This window comes from Mobula birostris, chromosome 5, assembly GCF_030028105.1.
Source record: "Mobula birostris isolate sMobBir1 chromosome 5, sMobBir1.hap1, whole genome shotgun sequence".
NCBI classification, from domain to species: Eukaryota; Metazoa; Chordata; class Chondrichthyes; order Myliobatiformes; family Myliobatidae; genus Mobula; species Mobula birostris.
Window position 1 is genome coordinate 109,879,560 of NC_092374.1, and position 20,227 is coordinate 109,899,786.

At 42.2% G+C, this 20,227-nt stretch overlaps 1 protein-coding gene across 1 annotated transcript in view; it reads right to left on the reverse strand.

Moving 5' to 3' along the window:
• LOC140198396 (contactin-associated protein-like 5) overlaps nt 1–20,227 on the reverse strand; it is a 1,159,251-nt gene that overhangs the window by 309,428 nt on the left and 829,596 nt on the right. Inside the window, exon 15 of the mRNA XM_072259489.1 lies at nt 7,402–7,529. Coding sequence (XP_072115590.1) covers nt 7,402–7,529 — 128 coding nt within the window. The remainder of the gene's footprint in view (nt 1–7,401; nt 7,530–20,227) is intronic.

Here is a 20,227-nt window from a genome sequence, read left to right on the forward strand (position 1 = left end):
CATTGGCTTGTTAGGAGGTGATAGACAGGAGCTACAGGGAGGTGGTCACCTCAAGGCTATAGGAGAAAGAAAAATGGGTGTCAGGAGAGGGATGGGAGAACATCAGATTGTGACAAGCACCTCTGTGGCTATCCTCCTCAACAATAAGTACTCCATTTTAAGTACTATTGCGGCGGGGGGGGGGGGGGGAATGACATACCTGGGGGAAGCAACAGTGGTCGTGCCTCTGCCACTGAGTCTGTACCTGTGACTCCGAAGGGCAGGGAACTGAAGGGGATGGTAGCACTAATAGGGGACTCTACAGTCAAGGAGAGAGATAAGCCATTCTGTAGCTGTGAAAAGGAAACTCAGATGGTAGTTTGCCTCCCAGGTGCCAGGGTCCATGATGTTTCTGAACGCATCCACAATATCCTGAAAAAGGGAGGGTGAGCAGCCAGAAGTCATGATACATATTGGTACCAATGACATGGGTAGAGAAAGGAAAGAGGTCTGGAAAACAGAATACAGGGAGTTAGGAAGGAAGCTGAGTATCAGGACCTCAAGGCTGGTTATCTCCGGACTGCTGCCTGTGCCATGAGACAGGGAGGATAAGAATAGAATGAGGTGGCAGATAAATGTGTGGGTTTCAAGAATTGGAGTGGGGGCAGGGATTCAGATTTCAGATCCTCTTCTGGGGCAGGTGTGACCTGAACAATAGGGACGGGTTGCACTTGAATCTGATGGCGACCAATATCTTTGTGGTTAGGTTTATTAGAGCTGTTGGATAGAGCCAGCAGGATTACAAGTGGATTATATAATATGAATGTAAAGAAGGACAAGCCAATGATTAGGCACAGCTGCTGACAGAGCAAAGAGTTAAGTTGTACCACAGTAGCAAAATTCGTAAGGGCAAAGAACGCAGGACTGAAGGTGTTGTATTTAAATGTACGTAGCATTCGCAATAAAGTGGATGAACTCATGGCACAGTTAGAGAGTGGTTGGTATGCTGTTGTGGACATCACCGAATCATAGCTGGAAGAGAGTCATAGTTGGGAGTTTAACATCAAAGGATATACTTTGTATGGAAAGGAAAGGTAGGAAGGCATAGGCAGTGTTCTGGCTGTATTGGTAAGAGATAGAATTACGCCTTTAAAAAGAGGTGACATAGGGTCAGAGATTAACAAGAAACTGCAAGAGTAAAAAAAAGCACATTATGGGAGTCATATATAGGCCTTCAAATAATAGCCAAGATGTGGGGTTGAGATTGCAAAGGGAGCTGGAAAAGGCATCTAATAAGGGTAATGTCACAGTTGTAATGGGGGACTTTAATATGCAAGGGGATTGGAAAAATCAGGTTTGTGTTGGATCACATAAGAGGGAATTTGCTGAATGCCTAGGAGATGCTTTTTTGAGTAGCTTGTACTTGAGTCTACTCAGGGAAAAGCTATCTTAGATTGGATGTTGTGTAATAACCCAAATTGTATTAGTCAGCTTAACATAAAGGGACCCTTAAGAGGCAGTGATCATAATATGATTGAATTAATACTGTATTTGAGAGGGAAAAGAATAACTCACATGTATCAGTATTGCAATGGGATAAAGGGAATTACAGAGAAATTTGGGAGAGGAGCATGCCCAGGTGGATTGGAAGAGAATACAGGCAGGGATGAAGGCAGAGCAGAGAAGGCTGAAGTTTCTGGGAATAGTTCACAAGGCGCCGTATAGATATGCCCCACAGAGGAAGATGTTCTCAAATGCCAGGGCTAGGCAACCGTGGCTGATAAAGGAAGTTAAGACTGTGTAAAAGCCAAGGAAAAGGCATATAATGTAGCAAAAGTGAGTGGGAAGTTGGATGATTGGGAAGCTGTTAAAATTCAACAAAAGGCAACTAAAAAAGCTGTAAGATGGGAAATGATGAAATATGAGGGCAAACTAGCCAGAAATATAAAGCAGGATACAAAAAGTTTTTTTCAGTTATGTGAAGAATAAAAGGGAGATGATATTGGACCACTGGAAAATGATGCTGGTGAGGCAGTAATGAGGGACAAAGAAATGGCAGATGAACTTATCGGGTACTTTACTTCAGTATTTTTGTGAAAGACACTAGCTGTATACCAGAGGTCTGTGAGGGTCAGGGGGCAGGAGTGAGTGCCACTGACATTACAAAGCAAAAAGTACCAGGCAAACTCAAAGGTCTTAAGATGGTTAAGTCACCTGGACCAGATGGACTGCATCCCAAAGTCCTGAAAGAGGTTGCTGAAGAGATAATGGATGCATTAGTCATGATCTTCCAAGAAATAACTTGATTCTGGCATGTTCCTGGAGTACAGGAAAATTACAGATCACATTCCACTCTTTAGGAAGGGAGGAAGACAAAAGAAAGGAAATTATAGGCCAGTTAGCCCAACCTCAGTGGCTGGGAAAGTGTTGGAGTCCACTATTAAGGATGAAGTTCCAGGTACTTAGAGACTAATGATAAAGTAAGTCAAGGTCAGCATGGTTTCTGCAAAGGGAAATCTTACCTGCCAAATCTATTAGAATTCTTTGAGCAGGGTGGACAAAAAAGAGGCAGTGAATGTCATTTACTTAGATTTTCAGAAGGCATTTGATAAGTTGCATCACATGAGATTGCTTAACAAGATAAAATCCTATGGTGTTATAGGAAAGATCCTGGCATGGATAGAGGAAAGACTGACATGCAGGAGGCAGTAAGTGGGAATAAAGGGGGCCTTTTCTGGTTGGCTACTGGCAACTAGTGGTGTTCCTCAGGGGTCAATATTGGGACTGCTGCTTTTCACATTGTTCTTCAATGATTTAATAGTGGAATTGATGGCTTTGTGGCAAAGTTTGTGGATGATACAAAGATAGGTGGAGGGGTAGGTAGTGCTGAGGAAGAAATGTGATTGCAGCAGGACTTGGATAAATTAGAAGAATGGGCAAAAAAAGTGGTAGATGGACTATAGTGTTGGGAAATATATGATAATGCATTTTGGTAAAAGGAACAATAGTGCAGACTAATAGCTACACGGGGAAGCATCAGAGGTGCAAAGGGACTTCGGAGTCCTTGTGCAAGACTCCCAGAAGGTTAATTCACAGGTTGAGTCTGTGGTAACCAAGGCAAATGCAATGTTGGCATTTCTTTCAAGGGGAATAAAATACAAAAACAAGGAGATAATGCAAAAGCTTTATAAGACACTAGTCAGGCCACATTTGGAGTATTGTCAACAGTTTTGGGCTCTATATCTCAGAAAGTACCTGTTGTCATTGGAGAGAGTCCACAGGAGGCTTACGAGGATGATTTCCAGAATGAAGGAGTTAACATATGATGAGTGTTTTGCAGCTTTGGACCTGTGCTCACTGGAATTTAGAAGAATGTATGGGGATCTCATTGAAACCTACCGAATGTTGAAAGACTAGATAAGGTGGATGTGGAGAGGATGTTTCCTCTGATGGAACACAACCTCAAAATTGAAGGGCAACCTTTTAGAACAGAAGTAAGGAGCAATTTTTTTAGCCAAAGGATGTTGAATCAGGGGAACGCTCTGCCAAAGAATGCGGTGGAGTCCAAGTCCATGGGTACATTTAAAACGGAAGTTGATAGCTTCCTGATTGGTCATGGCATCAAAGGATATGACTAGAAGGTAGGTGTATAGAGTTGAATGTAATCTGGGATCAGCCACGATGAAATAGCAGAGTGGACTTGATGGGCTGAATGGCCTGATTTTATTCCTATGTCTTATGGTCTTATGGCCTCCTCAGCCATCTGTGGCAATAAAATTTACAGATTCACCACCCTCTGGCTAAAGTAATTCATTCTCATCTCTTTTCAAAAAGGGATGTCTTTGTATTCAGAGGCTCTGAATTTCAGTGTGTGACTGCACACGACGGGAACAGCTTAGTTTGGAAGGTTTCTGGATGAAAATTCCATGAAGTTCTGGTAATGAAGTAAGAAAGTACTTGGTCACGGAATAGGAGTTACATGTATATCCTTTGCAGATGAATATCAGGCGGGATACTGGGATAATTCCACACTTTTACTCAAGATAGTATCATAGTGACCTAGACTTAGAAAACACGGAGCAAGGACCTTCAGCTCAATTGTCCATGATGTCTACTGGAGCTAGTCCCCTTCCCTGTGCTTGTCTTATATCTTTGACATATTTCCTATCCAGGTACCTGTTCCACTGAGACATTCAGATCAACCCAAGTGAGCAGATTGATCAATACCTTACTGCCTCATTCACAAACTTCCAGGTACTTAGAGACTAAGTACTTGCATACTTCAGATACACAAGAGATTTTGTAGATGCTGGAAATCTTGAGTAATACACACAAAATGCTTGAGGAACTCAACAATCCTGATGAAGGGTTTTGGGCTGAAAGTCAACTGTTTATTTCCTTCCATAGATGCTGCCTGTCCTGCTGAGTATCTCCAGCATTTTTGAACATAGAACATAGAAAATAGACTACAGCACAGCAAGTCTCTCCAGCACATAATGTTATGCTGGCCTTATAAACTACTCTAAGATCAATCTAACCCTTTCCTCATACATTGCCCTTCATTATTTTGTCATCCATGCACCTTCTTAAATGTCCCTAATGTATCTACCTCTACCACTACCACTAGCAGTGTGTTCAACACACCTAACACTCTTTGGGGAAAATTCTTACCCCTGATATCCTCCCTTATACTTCCTTCCAATCAATGTAAAATTATGCCCCCTGGCGTTAGCCATTTCTGTTCTGGGAAAAATGCCTCTGGCTATCCACTCAATCTCTGCCTGTTATCATCTTGTACTCCTCTGTCAAGTGACCTCTCATCCTCCCATGCTCCAAAGAGAAAAGCCCCAGCTCACTTCATTTACCTGCATAAGACCTGCTCTCTAGTCTAGGCAGCATCCTGGTAAATCTCCTCTGCATCTTCTCTATAGTTTACACATCCCTCCTATAATGAGGAGACCAAAACTGAATAAAATATTCCTGTGTGGTCTAACCAGGTTAATTCAATTCCCCGACTAATGAAAGGCAAGACAATATATGCCTTCTTAACAACCTTATCTATTTTGTAGGTGCAGCTTTCATAGTTCAGCAGTTTGCAGGCACTGAGCAAAAGAGAAAAGCTTATGACTGAAGAATAAATGGAACAGAGGAGATTTCGGAACAGAAGACGGAGTGCTGCCAGTTTAGCAATATCCTGGTTATTGGTATAATTTGCCACTGTTCATTGTCCCAGTGTAGGTGAATGGTTGGAGAATTAGCAAGGAATTAATCGGCATGTTAACAGGAATAGATTGCAGGGAGATAGGATGTAATAGGACTGACCTCCACCCTCCATTCCACGCTGTCTTCTCACTGCTGCCATTGGGAAGGAGGTACAGGAGCCTCAAGTCAAGTCCCACACAACCAGGTTCGGCACAGTTATTACCCTTCAACCATCAGGCTCTTGAACCAGAGGGGATAACTACACTCACTCCAACACTGAACTGATTCCAAAACCTATGGACAACCTATAGACTCACTTTTAATGTTCTTGATTCTTGTTGCTTACTTATTTATTTATTATTATTATTATTACTACCCTCTTCTCTTCTTTGTATTTTCTGAGTTTATTGTCTTTTGTTGTGTGTGCTTTCATTGTTTCTATTGTGTTTCTTTTGTATTTACCGTGAATGCCTACAAGAAAATGAACCTCAAGGTTGTATGTGGTGACATATATGTACTAAAATAATAAATTGACTTTGAACTTATGAACTTCAAGAGTGGCATTTAAAAGGCTGTTTTATCAACATATGTGTTTGCAGGGAATGAAAGGATATGTACTGTGTAGAGTCAGAAGAGATTTATTTTATTAGGTATCATGTTTAGCGCAGTTCTATATTCTAAAGATTAAAAATTTAAAGATTAGCTTTATTTGTCACATGTACATCAAAACATCAAAACACAGTGAAATGCACTGTTTGCATCAATGAGCACCACAGGCTGAATGTGTGCTGGGGCAGCCTGCAAGTGATGCCATGCTTCCTGTACCAACATAACACACCCACTGCCTTCTCGCCCTAACCTGTGCATCTTTGGACTGTGAGAGGAAATTGTAGCTCCCCGAGGAAATCTACATGGTCACTGGGAGAATATAATAACTTCTTACAGAAAGCTTTGGGAATGGAACTCTGATAGTTGAATACTGGTACTTGGAACTTTTTGAGCTATTTAAAGAATGATTGACAAACAATGTGCAAAAAAAAGTGCAAATAAAAAAAATAATGAGAACGAGTAGTAAAGAGTCCTTGAAAATGAGTCTGTAGGTCATAGAATCAATTCAGAATTGTGATGAGAGAAATTATCCAAGGTGATTCAAGAGCCTAGTAGTTGTAGGGCAATAGTTGTTCCTGAACCCTGGTGGTATGGTCGCTAAGGCTTGTGTATCTCCTGCTTGATGGTATAGCAAGAAGAGAACATGGTCTAGATTGACAGAGATCTTTGATGATGCTTTCTTAATTCAGTGCTCCATATAAATGTAAATGGAGGAGAGGGCTTTGCTTGTGACAGGCTGGGCCTCTGTCCCCCACTTTCTGTTGTCTTTTTTTTCATTCCTGGGCATTGGTTTTCCATATCAGGCTGTGATGCAACCAGTTTGGATACTTCCCACTGTGCATCTATAGAAGTTTGTCAAAAGTGGGTGAGCCCCAGCGTCTGTTGAGAAAATTCCCAAGCTGCAGTGGGGGCGGGGGTAAGGTTGCTAGGCTCTATTGGAAATTCCAGATCTTCTCTGGCCATGAAAGATACTGTATGTCACATGTGTCAGTTTTTTTGTTCCAGGCAGACAGAAAATGTGGTACTTTCATTCCAGAAAGGATCAGCCAAATAAAGCAGCTTTGTGAGTTTAACACCAGTGGTAGAGAAATTACTGGAGATATTCTGAGGGTCATAAATAATCTGCACTTGGAGAGGCAGGGATTGAATAAAGATAGTCAGCATGGTTTTGTTAAGCTGAGATCTTATCTAAATAATTTGATTTAATTTTTCAAGGATTTTTCAAGGTGTTGGTGAGTGGAGTATGGTTATTGGGGTGTTTATGATGTAACTGCAAAAACCTCACAGTTAGAATCCCAGTGGTAACAAGCTTACTGTTAACTTAAAAAGGCAAGAAATGGTTGAATAAAGAATCATCCATGTACCTATCTGAGTGCTTCTTAAATGTACCATATTACCTGTCTCAACCACTTCCTTTGGCATCTCAGTCCATATACTCAACACCTGCTGCATGAAAAGATGCTCTTCAGATCCCTTAAAAACCTTTCCCCTTTCACAATAATTTATGCTATTTAGTTTTAGACTCAGTTACCCTGGGGAAAAGACTGCTACAATTAGTTTTATCCAAACTTTCAAGAAACAACTTACTGAAATTAACTGATGGATACTTACCATCACCATGGCATCGTAACGGTCCAAGCTTGAAGATGGCTTCTGAGTTCATCTTGTTAATGTCTCCAATAATAATTTGAGTCACAGGCAAGTGGTCTTTGTATGAAAGGATCCCTGTATCATTGGTCCTGCAAAAACCAGGGGAACAATCAAAATTACTCCCTAGTTCCATAATAATCATCATTGATTTATATGAAGTGACTGTGTCCAGATCAACTTTAACTTCAAGTTCAAGGCTATTGTCATTTAACCGTATACACGTATACTACCAAATAAAACAGTATTCCTCCAGACCAGGTTGTTCAGCACAGTAAAGTAACATTACTATAAATAAGTGAACAAATAACAAAATATATTCCAGAAGATACATTAATGACACGTTAAATAGTAAACAGAATAATGCTACTGGTGTTTCATAGTGCTACTAGCTAGTGCCAAGGAGTTCAGTAGTCTCATGGCACGGAGGAAGAAGCTGTTTTCCATCCTAACAGCCCTCCTAATTCTAGAGTACCTCTAGCCTGATGATAGGGGTCAAAGAGGTTATGGGATGGACGGGAGAGATCCTCAACAAAGCTAAAGGTCCTGCGTACACACTCTCCTGATAAATATCTCAAAATGAATCCATACAGACTACAACCAGCTTTGGTGATCAAATGTGATTTCAGGGCAGTAAGAAAGAATTGAGTTCCAACATCATTCTAGACATTTAAGTCTAGCTTTGTTTCTGAACTTACAAGCCTGTTGTCAAAGATCCCATTGCACTATTTTAAGACCAGTAGATGAATTCTCTCTGGTGTACTGGTTAAGGTGCTTCTCTAAACCAAAATTATCAAGTTAATATCAAGTTTATATCATAGTTTTGTTTGTAGGAGTTTGCTGTGCACAGAATGACTGTCACCCTTCATCCGCATATGTACTGCTACTTTACACTTACATGCCACACCTCATACCGACACCAACACCGACACTAGTTCCTTCTGCCTTGGAACGTAGGAGAATAATACCTCCTCTCAAGGCGAATTACTATATGACACTGTGACACAGTCATAGAATTGGCAAAGAAGTGGCAAATGGAATATAGTGTAGGGATGTGTGTGGTCCTGCACTTTGGTAGATGTAGACTATTTTCTAAATGGGGAGAAAATTCAAAGATCATAGGTGCCAAAAGACTGGACCGTCCTTGTGAAGGATTTCCTAAAGGTTAACTTGCAGGTTGAGCCTGTGCGAAAGAAGGCAAGTGCAATGTCGGCATTCATTTCAAGAGTACGAGGATATAAGAGCAAGGTCGTGATGCTGAAGCTTTATAAAGCATTGGTCAGATGATACTTGGAGTATTGTGAGCAGTTTTGGACCCCTAATGTAAGAAAAGATGTGCTGGCATTGGAGAGGGTCCAGAGGAAGTTTGCAAGAATGATTCCAGGAATGAAAGGGTTAACTTATGAGGAACGTTTGATTGCTCAGCGCCTGTACTCACTAGTGTTTTGAAGAATGAGGAGGGATCTCATTGAAATCTATTGAATATTGAAAGGCCTGGAGTGAATGGATATGGAGAGGAAGTTCAGGACCAGATGGCACAGCCTCAGAATAGAGGGCATCCACCTAGAACAAAGATGAGAAGGATGGCGGTGAATCTGTGGAATTTATTTCCATGGATGGCCTTACAGGCCAAGTCATTAAGTATATTTAAAGCAGAGGTTGATAGGTTCTTGGTTAATCAGGGCATCAAAAGTTACAGGGACAAGACAGGAGAATGGGATTAAGAAGGATAATAAATCAGCCATATGGAACAGTGGAGCAAACTCAATGAGCCGAGTGGCCTAATTCTGCTTCTCTATCTTATGGTTTTATATGATCAGTCTATGCCTATAAGCTGATCTAATCTACATTCGGCAACACTCAACATTATTTGTACAATCTGTTTTGTAGCATTGCATTTACAGTATATTTATTGTTTATAATACTTATTGTGGGTTTTTATGCTGCATTAAATCCTGAGTAACAATCATTTTGTTTCCTTTAAGAATATTTACTGAAGAATGAGAATCTTGAATAACATGTAAAACAAAATCACAATGGCTGCCCAATGTGTGCTTGTGTTGAAAATTTCTTAATTTTATGACTCCAGAATTCTCCAGTGTATGCGCAGTGAAGTGTCATGCCGAGAGAACAGTCATTGTTTAGACAACCTATCAATTGCTAATTAAACAATTATTAATTATTTGGCCCTGGTTCCATGGTAATCAATTAATCTATTAATCGGACCATTCATCAGGAATTGGCCTAAAGCACCAACTCTTTATTCCTCTCTATCACTGCTGCCTGACCTGCTAAGTTCCTCCAGCATTCAGTGTGTATTATTCTGTTTTTCCAGCATCTGCATACCCTCTTGTGTTTATGACATAGCTACAAAAAATCTAGCAGTTAGAATCCCAGGGGTAACAAGCTTACTGTTAACCTTTATATTTTTTAAAAAAGCAAGAAATGGTTTGAACAAAGAACCATTTTTTAACTGAAGCTGCTGTGTTGTAGTTTAATGAAATCATATTTCACACAAATGTGACATTTGTCATGTGAAGTACAGATGAAGCCCACCAAAGCTTGGCTAATTATCTGAAAAATAATGGCTATGTGTAAGGAATGACAGATTGTGATCAAACAGATGGGTGTGAAGGATTGACATTTAGAATAGCAGCTGCTTGTGAGGGCACAGCGGCTGTGTACAAGTGAGGGATTAGCAGAGGTTATATTCAGTGGGTATTACCAGATGAGCAGTTTACATCTCTGCCAATAAGTCAATGGGGAGGTGAGTGTAAAAGATGCAGCCAATTACTTTATTGCTTCCTTTGCTCAACAGCTGAAGACTGTTGGCACCCTGTTCTTTGATTAGTGGTCATGTTGGTGAGGCACAACTTAGTGTATCATGTGCACTTCTGGTCACGCACCTACAGGAAAGACATCAATCAGATTGAACGAATACTGAGAAAATTGACAAGGATGTTGCTAGGACTTGATAACCTGAGTGATAGGGAATGGTTGAACAGGCTGGGACTGCGGCTGCACAGGAGAGTGGGGGAGATTAGAAAAGAGGTACACAAAATTATCATTATCATCATCATCATCATTATGTGCCATGTTGTATGAAGTTGAAGGTCATGGTCTCATGACCATGATTGTTCTTGGCAATTTTTTTTGGGCAATGGTTTGCTTTTGCCTTCTTCTGGACAGTGTCTTTGCAAGATGGGTGACCCCAGCCAGTATCAATGCTCTTCAGAGATTGTCTGCCTGGTGTCAGCTGTGCCCTCATGAGCAGCTGGTATTCTAAATGTCAATCCTTCACACCCATCTGTTTGATCACAATCTGTCATTTCTTACACAGAGCCACTACTTTTCAGATTATTAGCCAGCTTAGGTGAGCTTCATCTGTACTTCAAATGACGATGGGTACCTTGCATCTGTCTTGACTGTGGAAGACACTAGCAGTGTGTCAGAAGTCCATGAGTGTCAGGGAGCAAGAGTGAGTGCCATTGCTATTACAAAGGAAAAGTGCCAGGCAAACTCAAAGGTCTTAAGGTGGATAGGTCACCTATACCAGGTGGACTACAGCCCAGAGTCCTAAGAGAGTTTGCTGCAGAGATAACAGATGCATTGGGCATGATCATTCAAGAATCACTTGACTCTGGCATAGTCCCGGAGGACTGGAAGATTGCAAATGTCACTCCACTCTATAAGAAGGGAGGAAGGCAAAAGAAAGGAAATTATAGGCCAGTTAGCCTAACCTCAGTGGTTGGGAAAGTGTTGGAGTCCATAATTAAGGATGAGGTTTCGCGGTAATTGGAGATTAATGATAAAATAAGTCAAAGATAGCATGGTTTCTGTCAAGAGAAATCTTGCTGACAAATCTGTTAGAGTTCTTTAAGGAAGTAACAAGCAGGGTGGACAAAGAAGAGGCAGTGAATGTCATTTACTTGGATTTCCAGAAGATGTTTGATAAGGTGCCGCACATGAGGCTTCCTAACAAGATAAAATCCAGTGGTGTTACAGGAAAGATGCTGGCATGGATAGCGGAATGGCTGACAGGCAGGAAACAGTAAGTGGGGATAAAGGGGATCTTTTCTGGTTGGTTGGCGGTGACTACTGGTGTTCCTCAGGGTTTGGTATTATGATAGCTACTTTTCACATTGTTTGTCAATGATTTAGATAATGGAATTGATGGCTTTATGACAAAGTTTGTGGATGATACAGAGATAGGTGGAGGGGTAGGAAGTGCTGAGGAAGCAATATGATTGCAGCAGGACATGGACAAATTGGAAGAATGGGCAAAAAGTGGCAGATGGAACCCAGTGTTGGGAAATGTATGATAATGTATTTTGGTAAAAAGAACAATGGTGCAGACTATTATCTAAATGGGGAGAAGGTTCAAACATCAGAGATGCAGAGGGACTTAGGAGTCCTTGTGCAAGACACCCAGAAGGTTAATTTACAGGTTGAATCTGTGGTGGTAAAAAAAAAGGCAAATGAAATGTTGGCATTTATTTCAAGGGGAATAGAATATAAAAACAAGGAGAGAATGCTGAGGGTTTATAAGACACTAGTCAGGTCGCACTTGGAGTATTGCCAGCAGTTTCAGGCCCCATATCTCAGAAAAGATGTGTTGGCATTGGGGAGAGTCCAGAGGAGGTTCATGAGAATGATTCTGGGAATAAAGAGGTTAACATACAAGGAGCATTTTGCAGCTTTGAGCCTGTACTCACTGCAATTTAGAAGAATATGGGGGATCTTATTGAAACCTACCGGATGTTGAAAGGGCTAGACCGTGTGGATGTGGAGAGGATGTTTCCTATGGTGGAGGTATCCAGAACTAGAGAGCACAGCCTCAAAATTGAGGGGTGACCCTTTAGAACAGAGGTAAGGAGGAATTTTTTTTTTAGTCGAAAAGTAATAAATCTCTTTTGTGGAATGCTCTGCCACAGACTGCGGTGGAGGGCCAAGTCTGTGTGTATAGTTAAGGTGGAAGTTGATTGTCTCCTGATTGATCAGGCTATGAAAGGATATGGTGAGAAGGCAGGTGTATGGAGTTGAGTGAGAGCCGGGATCAGCCTTGATGGAATGGCGGAGCAGACTCAATGGGCTGAATAGCTTAATTCTCCTCCTATGTCTTATGGTTTTATGGACAAATGTCAGAGGACTTGTGATGTGCACCAGCTGCTCATGTGACCGTCTGCCACCTGCACTAATGGCTTCACATGACCCTGATCGGGGGGGGGGGGGGGGGGGGCTAAGCAGGTGCTACACCTTACCCAAAGGTGACCTGCAGGCTAGCAGAAGAAAGGAGCATCTTACTCCTCCTATGGTAAAGATGGATCTCCAAACCACCACCTTCTGAGGGGTAGAGATAGGCTAAATGCAAACAAGCATTTTCTACTGACCTTAGGTGAGTCTAGAACTAAAGGTGAAAGGCGGAATATTTAGGGAATCTTGAGGGATCTCTTCTACACTCCGAGGGTGATGCCAGTGTGGTACAGGCTGCCAGTGGAAATAGCAGATGCAGATTTAATTGTAATATTCAAGTAATGTTTGGATAAGTACATGAATAAGAACAGTATAGAGGTCATGGTCCAGATGCAGATCAAAGGGACTTAGCAGAAGGACAATTCAGCATGGACTGGTTGGGATGAAGAGCTGGCTTCTGTGCCAGAGTGCACTGTGACTCTCTGACTCCATGACACTAATTTTGAAATTCATCCCTGTGGTTTCGGTATCTCAAGCAAAACGAATACTTTATGCCCACCTTGAGCTGGCTAGAATGAGTTATCTTCTTAAGTTACCACAATCCATCTGCTGAAAATGTCCCCACAAAGATTTTGGATAGAGAGCTTCACTGGACAGATAGGGCTCGTTGGCCATGGTTGCCAGTTCATCTAGAAGAAGGAAAACTCTGGTCTCAAACCTCTGGTGCCTTGCAGCTATACCCACTCATGGAGAAGGCTTTGGAAGTAAATCCTGTGGAAAAATCCGGGGCTGGAGTCTCTAAGGCAGTCTTTCGCTGAGTTCAGTGCTGACTGGCAAGTCCTCCAACACCACTGGAGTCAAACTGCATGGGCCTCCGCCATTCCTTTGGATTCATCAGCTGCATAGAGAGGGGGCAACTGCTGCATGGGCAACAGCTTGCTCTCCGTATTGTACTGCCCTGGCTTGCGTACTGATTGATGGCAACAATATAGACAGCTAAGGCACAACCTCCATGGTTGACCCCGACAAATGGAGGGCCACAAAAGAGCTCCAGGATTCAGAGCCAGTGACAGTGGAGAACCAGAAAAGTATGTTCAAATAAGTATGTGGTAACAGAGGTCATAGGCTGGAAAGTTGAGTAACCTAACTGAGCAGCTGTAGTACATTATGTAGACAGTACACTACAGCACTGAGGGCTAGTCATAGTGGTATATTCAGGGTGGCTAGTGAGCTGCCAATCCAGCAAGTTGTTTTGTTCTAAGTGGTCCTTAAGTATTGCCACAGGAGACCACAGTTCTGGAGGAACCCATCAAGGCAGGCAACATCTAAGGAGTGGCTGAAGGAACTACATTAAGGCCCTCCATTTGCTGGGTTTGACCATGGATATCGCATCCTAGCTGTCACAAGCCAGGAGGTAAGATATAGAGAGTAAGCTGCTGTCCATGCAGTAGTCTGCCCCTCTCCATGCATCTGATGAATCCAGAAGAACAGCAGAGCCTGATACAGTTTGGCACCAGCAGCACAGCAAGAGTTGCCAGTCAGTGTTGAACTCCAGGAAGGACTGCCTTAGGGAAGCCAGCTCGGGATTTACTTCTGAAACTTTCCCCATGAGTGGGTATAGCCACAAGGCAGTGTAGGTTTGAGATCAGAGTTTTCCTTCTAGATGAGCTGCCAAGTTTGGCTGATGAACCCCACCTGTCTGAACAGGTACATTAACACCAGTTACAGGTACATGGGCAGGAAAGATTTGGAAGGTTATGGAGAAGTGTGAGCAAGTGAAGCTAGCTCAGTGGGGCACCCTGGTCAGTGTGGAGACCAGCTGGGCTATTTCCACTCTGTGTGATACTATGACTCTAACAAGTGACCGTCAGTGAGCTGTGTCATCTCATGGGACCCATATCCTCGGTCCTGGGCTGGTAGACCCACTTTAAGTGTTGAGGGTGCAATCCGTGCATTATTTGCTGAGAGTTATTGAGGGATGATTTATTTGGAGCGGCAGAGTCCGAGTGGAGATTGGATAAAAGCTTATAAAATTTTGAGAGGCATAGAGCACAGAACAAGCCCTTTGGCCGTGATATTGTGCCCACCCTTTAACCTGCTCTAACCCTTCCCTCCTACATCGCCTCCATTTTTCTATCATCCATATGTCCCATCTATCTAAGAGTTTCTCAAATGCCCCAAATGTATCTGCTTTCACCACCATCCCTGGCAGTGTGTCTCCACCACTCTTTAGGTGAAAAACCTACCTCTGACATCCCCCCCCCATTCCTTAAAATTATGCCCCCCTTCATATTAACCATTTCTGCCCTAGGAAAAAGTTTCTGGCTATCGATTCTATCTATGCCTCTTATCATCTGTTACACCTCTATCAAGTCACCTAATATCCTCCTTCATCCCCAAAGCGCATCGATAGGCAGCCTGTATTTTTCTCCCAGCGTCGAAATGTATAATTGCAAGGGCAAGCATTTGCGGGCAGAGGTGAAAAGTTCAAAGGAGATGAGTGGGGTAAACTTTTTTTAAACACAATGCACTGAATGCACTGCCAAAAATGGAGATGGTGACAAGTACGATGGATTCGTTCAACAGGCTCCTAGATAAACACATGAAAATGCAGAGAATGGAAGCATATGGATATTGTTCAGGCACAAGAGGAAAGACAGCTCGGCCCAAAACAGTGACTATTTATTCCTCTCTATAGATGCCGCCTGACCTGCTGAGTTCCTCCAGCATTTTGTGTTTGTTGCTCTGGATTTCCAGCAACTGCAGAGAATCTCTTGTGTTTAAAGTTTAAAAGTCATAGCTTAATGCATTTGCCACAACGTTGTGGGCCAAAGGACCTGTTCCTGTACTGTACTGTACAATGTTCTATATTTGCTGCTGCTGCATGTACGTGTCCATGTGATGGGTAATAGATCTTGCAGAAGTAGAGCACAACCTCTGAGATCACAGCATGTGTCAGGAAAGTCTGTGGATTAATATACAGAGGATCCAGAAACATACTGGCATATTTCATTAAGGGTCTACTAAGTAACCTGTCACTTTCATCAATCAATTTTCTAATAAATTGCTGCATAAACACGGTGAGGCCCAATAGAATTTCTGAGAAATTTTATTTACAGAGTTATCACATAACTCCAGCAAATTAGATGCTACTACTGCTGCATAACCTTTGTCATAAATAGTAAGCATGATAACCAATTTATCTACAGCAAAATTTCACAAACAGGACTTGTTACGCTGAAGCACCTGTGTTGTGCATCTCAGTGATGAATGAAGAACTTGCTATATATTCTTTCTTTTGTAATGCAGATTGAGTGATCTACAGTCACTGGCTACTTTATTAGGTGCCTCCTATACCAAATAAAGTGGCCACTGAGTGGATGTTCGTGGTCATCTGCTGCTGTAGCTTATCCACTCCAGAGATGCTCACCTGCACACCACTGTTGTAATGTGCGGTTATTTGAGTTACTGTCACCTTGAACCAGTCTGGTCGTTCTCCTCTGATCTTTCTTATTAACAAGGCGTTTTCACCCACAGAACCGCTGCTCACTGGATTCTTTTTTTGTTTTTTGCAACATTTTCTGTAAACTACAGAGACAGTTGTGAATGTAAATCTCAGGAGATCAGCAGTTTCTGAGATACTCAAACCACCTAGTCTGGCACCAACAATCATCCCATGGTCAAAGTCACTTAAATCACATTTCTTCCCCATTCTGATGTTTGGTCTGAACAACATCTGAACCTCTTGAGAACATCTGCATGCTTTTATGCATTGGGTTGTTGCCACATGATTGGCTGATAAAATATTTGTAATAATGAGGGTATGTACGGGTGTACCTAATAGAGTGGCCACTGAGTGTATTTTGCATGAAACACCAGCCACCTTCCTCTTCACACATGGTGTTAAGTAACCAGAGAGTGATTAATTTTGTCTCAGGGAGACAATCTGAGCATTTGCGATGGAAAGGGATGATCAATATCAGGACTCTGCAGAGAGTGGTGCGGACAGCCCAGTGCACCTGTAGATGTGAACTTTCTACCATTCGTGATATTTGCAAAGACAGGTGTGTAAAAAGGGTCCAAAGGATCATTGGGGACCCGAGTCACCCAAACCACAAACTGTTCCAGCTGCTACCGTCCGGGAAATGGTATCGCAGCATAAAGGCCAGGACCAACAGGGTCCAGGACAGCTTCTTCCACCAGGCCATCAGACTGATTAATTCACACTGACACAATTGTATTTCTATGCTATACTGACTGTCCTGTTGTACATATTATTTATTACAAATGACTATAAATTGCACATTGCACATTCAGACAGAGACGTAACATTAAGATTTTTACTCCTCATGTATGTGAAGGATGTAAGAAATAAAGTCAATTCAATTCAATCACAGAGGTCTGATTTGAACTATCAGAGACACTTTGGATCAGTCACCATGGAGATAGATCCTTTGGCACAGCTGCTCCATGCCAACCAATACGTCTGTCCAAACTCATCCTATTTGCCAGTGCTTAACCCATATCCATCAAAACCCTTCCTTTCCACCATACCTTCCAACTGCTATTTAAAATGAAAACACAAGAAATTTTTCAGATGCTGGAAATCCAAAGTAACACACACAAAGTGCTGGAGGAACTCAGCAGGTCAGGCAGCATCTATTGAGATCAATGAACAGTCAGTGTTTTGAGCCGAGAGCTTTCTTCACGACTGCTTATTTATTTCCTTCAATGCTGCCTGACCTGTTGAGGTACCCCTGCATTTCGTATTTGTTTAAATCTTTTTTGTAGCTGCCACCACCACTTCCCCTGGTAGCTTATTCCACTTACATACCACTCTCTGTGCAATAAATTTACCCCCCTAGTTCCTATTAAGTCTTTTCTCGCTCATCATAAATGTATGCCCTCTAGTTGTTGATTCCCCAACCCTGGGTAAAAGTAGCTCCATTGCTTTATCTACGGCCCTTGCAATTTTACATTCATCGATAAGATACCCTCTCAGTCTCCATCATTCCAAGGGAGAAAGGTCTCAGTCCGCCCAGCCTCTCTCTAAAACTTGGGCCCTTGTGTTCTGGCAACATCCTTGTAAGCCTTTTTACACCCTTTCCAATTCAATAACATCTTTCCTATAGCAGGGTAATCAAAACTGAACACTGAAGTCTGTTTTTCAATCTTTGTTTTGTATATCCATCGTTTGCTCTCTTTGTACATTGTTTGTCCGTCTGTAATGTTGGGTGCGGTCTTTCATTGATTTTATTGTGTTTCTTGTTTTTACTGTGAATGCCCAGAAGATTAATCTCAGGGTTCTATCTGGTGACATATACTGTTTGTACTTCGATAATAAATTTACTTGAACTTTGGATAGTGACTTCACAAGTATTTCTGACATTACAGCTTCAATACCCAACGGTATGATCGATGAATTCCAGCAAGCGCAAAGTCTTTTTCACCACCTCAGCTGTCCCACGATCTACACAGATACTGCTTAATTCACTCAGATCCTCCAGTGATTTGATTATTGCTCGGTATTTCAGCATCTGTGGTCTTGCGTCTCTCTGCTTAACTTTGTCTCATTGACAAGTGAATCCAAATGATGACACCTTGGATAATGCAACAATTGGGTTCTACCGTAGCGTAACGGTTAGCGTGATGCTATTACAGCTTGGGACGTCGGAGTTTGGAATGCAATTCCAATGCCATCTGTAATGAGTCTGTACGTCCTCCTTATAGAATGCGTGAGTTTTCTCTGGGTGCTCCGGTTTCCTCCCACAGTCCGGTTGGTTGTTTAATTGGGGGTTGCTGGCACGACGTGGCTCCATGAGGCAGATGGGCCTGCTCAGCGCCATATAAAAACAGTAAAATATTACTCATCTGTGTACTGGGGGTTCTGCATAACCATCAGGTTCAATGATTCTTGATTCCCAACTGACATGTAAAACCTGAGTTCCTCTGTTGGTCAGGATTGACTATGGATGTTGTATCCCAGTTGCCTACATGATGAGCAAGCCAGGGCAGTACAGTGTGGAGAGCAAGCTGTTGCCCATGTAGCAGGCTGCTCCTCTTCACACAACTGATGAATCCACAAGAAGAAACAGCAAAGACATACAGTTTGGCACCAGTGGCATTGCAGGAGTTGACAGACAGCATTGAACTCAACGTAAGACTGCCTTAAGGTCTCCAGCTCTGGATTTTTCCTCAGGTTTACTCCAAAAGTCTTCCGCATGAGGGGGCATGAGGTTTACTCCAAAAGTCTTCCACGTGGCAGTGGAGGTTTGAGATCAGAGTTTTCCTTCTCCCGGATGAGCTGCCCCATCTGCCCAAAGCAACTGGTTTTAAGCCACCTTTGCCCCTTATCCTGTCTATAGAAACGGTTCTGTTGGGCTGAGCAGCTAAGCCACACGTGGAGGCCAGGAGCTAGACTTGGTTGTCGGAGGATATTTGAGATTCACACCATTGGGAGGACTTAATAGGTAGTGAGAGTTTATCTTCACTACCACCCCTGGCTATAACCAACCTTAAGGAACCATGTAAAAACCATTCTAATTAACCCCTCTTCACACACACCCCACATCTATTACCTCAGTCACTTCACTGCACTGTAAACACTTTAAACCACTTTTTATAATACTGTTACATTGTAAATGTGTGTTTGTACATTGTTGTTTTTTGTTGCATGTCACACCAATGTACTGCAGCAAGTTCCAAAACCATGTAAATGTATATGGCAAATAAACTTGATCCTGAAAAGTTTTTTTGATACATCACAGAACTTTTGAAATCCTGGCAGTTTTATTTGTACCGGCACTGTATGAGTGAAATGGTACTTATCATATAATCATATGTTCAAGAGACTTCAGTATTCTATTTATAATTTAATATATTGATAATAGGAGACCTTCCCCACACCTTTTCATTTTGTCGCCTTCCTTTCCAGTCTTGATGAAGGGTCTTGGCCTGAAACATCAACCTTTTATTCAGGTTCATAGATTGTGTCTGACCTTCTGAGCTTCTCCAGTATTTAGTATGTGTTATTATATCGATAAATTACTTTACATCCTAATCCAAATGCAACGGCTCTCATCATATTGACTTTGTACCCCTAGGTCTCTTTCAAGAACTCACTGATGAGGTTACACTATACATAGTTGAAAAAACGACGTTTCTGGTCTCGCTGCTCTACTAATGATGCTGTTAGAGCAACAGCCCCCAACCTGTAGTGGGTAGTAGATTAGCAGATTTATTACAGGGCTCCAGCTGACGTCAGTACTGGACTGAAGCTTCTGCAATGCTGGCGTGACTGTAAATGTTTTAGTAGAGACTTCCCTTCACAAAGACCTCAACAGTATAGACTCTCTGCTAGTTACCAGATATAAAGACAGGAGAGCCTCATGTTGAAGTAGCTGACTGACTATATATTCATTATATTTTACAGCAGAGACACAAGAGATCCTACAGATGCTGGAAATCAAGTGCAACACACACAAGATGCTGGAGGAACTCAACAGGTCAGGCAGCATCTATGGAAATGAGGAAACAGCGTTTCGGACTGAAACACTTCACCGGGACTGGAAAAGAAGGGGGAGGATGTCAGGGTAAG